The sequence below is a fragment of the Poromitra crassiceps genome, assembly GCF_964638095.1.
Source record: "Poromitra crassiceps genome assembly, chromosome: 29".
Taxonomy (NCBI): domain Eukaryota; kingdom Metazoa; phylum Chordata; class Actinopteri; order Beryciformes; family Melamphaidae; genus Poromitra; species Poromitra crassiceps.
Genome location: NC_139641.1, coordinates 17,258,628 through 17,262,324, shown reverse-complemented (window position 1 = coordinate 17,262,324; position 3,697 = coordinate 17,258,628). Strand labels below are relative to the sequence as shown.

General features: G+C 45.0%; 1 protein-coding gene across 1 annotated transcript; it reads right to left on the bottom strand.

Annotated features, from left to right (window-relative positions):
• Nucleotides 1-425: 425 nt before the first annotated feature.
• On the bottom strand, nt 426-2,808 carry LOC310800110 (putative nuclease HARBI1; the record flags this gene model as incomplete). The annotated part of the gene is made up of 2 exons (XM_083662683.1): nt 426-1,307; nt 2,779-2,808. 2 exons carry the CDS (start codon nt 2,806-2,808, stop codon nt 426-428), a joined length of 912 nt encoding a protein of 303 aa, XP_083518809.1.
• Between the last annotated feature and the right edge of the window lie 889 nt (nt 2,809-3,697).

Genomic DNA, 3,697 nt, shown 5'->3' with positions numbered 1-3,697 from the left:
CACGGTAACGTTGACAACCACAGTCAGTTTTGTTGGCACAAAGGCCCGTGCCCAGCCAGAAAACTAGAGACTATATGAAGCTCCACCTCACGTTAGTTGGCTGTGCAATGGAGTGGGGCGAGGAGGAACGAATTCCACCCAAACCTAGTCCAAAAAAAATAAAAAAATAAAAAATAATAATAATAATAATCGGAAAAAAATCCACGTGATCGAATTCATTCCTCAACGATCAATTATCGATTATCGATAATTGATGAACATCCCTACTGTATGCATTTGTTTAAATCGCCAAGGACAATAACAAACGAGTCTGGAGTTTTTCCCCAAATCCACACAGCCGAGGTCTTGCTCTCTCTCTCTCTCTCTCACACACATATCAAATGTACTTTAAAAAGAATGGACAGTTGCAAATCAAAGTTGAAACATTACGAGTCAAGAAATTTGGCCAACACACGTCTCACTCGTTCCCCCTCTGTTTGGTTGTCGTCTGCGCTCACAGCTCTGCTGGGCGGCTGGAAGCTTCTGTCGTACTGGAGAGCAGCGTCCACGCTTTGTTCCGTGACCGTTTCGTGGTGAACTTCACAGTAGTTGTGCAGAACGAAACAAGCGTAGATGACGAAAGGAAGGTCCGCAATGTTTATGTCCATCGCCCTCCTCAACGCCGCAAAGCGTGCCTTCAAACGTCGGAACGAACATTCGATCACCGCGCGCGCCTCGCAAAGTGATCGCCCGTAACGCCGCTCCTGCGGTGTCACTCCGCCATCGGGGTAGTCCGTCATGAGGTAGGGCAGCAGAGGATACGCTGAGTCACCCAGGAGGAACACAGGCACAGCATCTTCTCCCTCCACCAGCTCTTTGGGGCAGGAGGGAATGGCCCCCTCTTTTAGATCACCGCTCAACCCCGAGTTGGCAAATATGTGCGCCTCGTCCACACTACCCGGCCACTTGATACAAACGTTCATGAAACAGTACTTGTAGTCGCACAACGCTTGCACGTTCAAAGAGTATCTCCCCTTTCTGTTGATGTAGTCTGAAGATCTAGCTACGGGTTGTTTTACTTCAATGTGTGTACAGTCGACTGCCCCCAAGCACTGGGGCATACCATGTGTTTGGTAGAAGTTGTCGACGAGCTCCTTCACTTCTGGCTCTGTGCTGGGTGTTTTGATGTAGTCTGGACCCAGGACGCTGGTGATGGCCTTACAGACTTGTCGGAGGTTGACTGAAACAAATTGCCGGGAGAGTCCAAAGGCGTTGGCGGTTTTCTGGAGTCCTCCCCCTTCGCTCAGGTAATACAGCGCGCATGCTACCTTCAGGGATCAGAGCAAGAAAAGATTTGTGAGTCTGAAAAGTTGTCCAGGAGGAAATGTGTACAATAATTGTACACATAAATACTTAATTAAATACATTGTACTACAATGTATTGAATACATTGTACTACAATGTATTGAATTAAGTATTTATTATATTAACCCATTGATACCTGATGCAGCATTTGCGTGCATATCCCTCATTTGTGTGCATATCCCTCATTTGTGTGCATATCCCTCATTTGTGTGCATATCCCTCATTTGCGTGCATATCCCTCATTTGTGTGCATATCCCTCATTTGCGTGCATATCCCTCATTTGTGTGCATATCCCTCATTTGCGTGCATATCCCTCATTTGTGTGCATATCCCTCATTTGTGTGCATATCCCTCATTTGTGTGCATATCCCTCATTTGTGTGCATATCCCTCATTTGTGTGCATATCCCTCATTTGTGTGCATATCCCTCATTTGCGTGCATATCCCTCATTTGTGTGCATATCCCTCATTTGTGTGCATATCCCTCATTTGTGTGCATATCCCTCATTTGTGTGCATATCCCTCATTTGTGTGCATATCCCTCATTTGCGTGCATATCCCTCATTTGCGTGCATATCCCTCATTTGTGTGCATATCCCTCATTTGTGTGCATATCCCTCATTTGTGTGCATATCCCTCATTTGTGTGCATATCCCTCATTTGTGTGCGTATCCCTCATTTGTGTGTATATCCCTCATTTGTGTGCGTATGGGCTTAAAGGGAGACACACAAATGCTGCATCAGGTATCAATGGGTTAATGCTGGGTATTGGCAAGGACCTCACGATACGATATGAGTCATGATACTATTAACACAATACATTGCAATACGATATATATTGCGATATATTAATACGCTAATAGAGCTGGAAATACAACTTACTGTGTACCACCCAGGTAGTGTAATAATGTGTACATCACATTGTATTGTTAACTCAGGGGATGAATTGAGTCAAAACTATTTAACTTAAAATTTTCATTCCAATATCGAGACAGTATTTGTAGGTAAAAAATATTGGGATATATGTCCCTCTCTATTTTATTGCACAGGCTTATGTAACAGGCTGTTCTGTATCTGTTAATGTGTACTCTTATTGTGAAGTCCGGAAGAGGAAGTGGACAGTGTGTTCACTCTCTAATATCTCTCTCTCGCCCCTGACCAATGTAACCGAGCGTTTTGGGTTCTTTATATATTGTTTATATGATGGAATAAGGAGTCAGAGACCGCTTGTTGTTGGGAGCTGCTGCCACTCATTTACTTGGTCAGGGGCGAGAGAGAGATAGAGTGAACACACTGTGCACTTCCTTTTCCGGACTTCACAATAAGAGTACAGATTAACAGATACAGAACAGTCCGTTACATAAATATTAATATAAAACGGCTCTATGCCTGAAATCAGTCTCTGAGAACTGTATGCCCTGGCTGTAATTTACCCTTGTTAGCACATCCACGGGCGCCCTCATGTTTGTTGTTACTCCTTCCACATGCGGACGTAGTGTTTCGCTGAGGTTGGTCAGAGACGATCTGGACATGAGAAAGTTTTCCCGCCATTCCTCAGGACCCACAACTTCATTGTGGAAATTATCCCACCAGGCGCTGCTTCTCCCCGGCCTCACCCAGAACCTGCGCTCCTTGTACGGCCGCCGGCGCCGCCGGACGCGGGGGTTTTCGCAAATCGCTCGAATAATAGCTTGCCTCCTGCGCATCCAGGCAGTGGTAATACTATGAAAAGCAGAAAGCAACTGCACAACAGCTGCTAGCATACACGACAAGGTGGTCAGTGACGCCTGTAATTCGTTATCCATGTTGCGAACTGGTAGTCGAGGCCATGGACTGTAGAAAAGAGCTGATGGACACGGTGGTTTGTTTTCTTCCGGGGATGGGTCACGTGATGTCTGGGCACCCCAAGGAAACAGGAAACAATACCGGAAATAACTGCGCAAAAAAACGTCTTTGTTGCCGTTAGCTTGACGCGACGAGGTTACATTAGCTAGAACCTGATAAAAACAACATCAACACAAGTTGTATAAATAGCGTTAGCACATTTCTCCAGTAGTCACTGCCGAGGAAGGTTTCTGGAGAGCCAAAGATCATGTGAAATCTTATGATCAATGTCCATGTCTTTCCCAGCACAGGCAGCAGAGCAGAGATGCCTTTGGATTTCAACTGTTGTACTTGATCCTCCATTATTGAGAACAGCGGACAGACAACTATAACTATTCCATCAGCTGGCCATTCAGTTTGAAAAGCAAAGCTTCTGTATTGGCTTAAAATATGTGATATTGTGAATCCGCAATGTTTCTACAAGAACTTATAATAAAAAAACTTCATTCGGTACGTCCATCTTTTGTT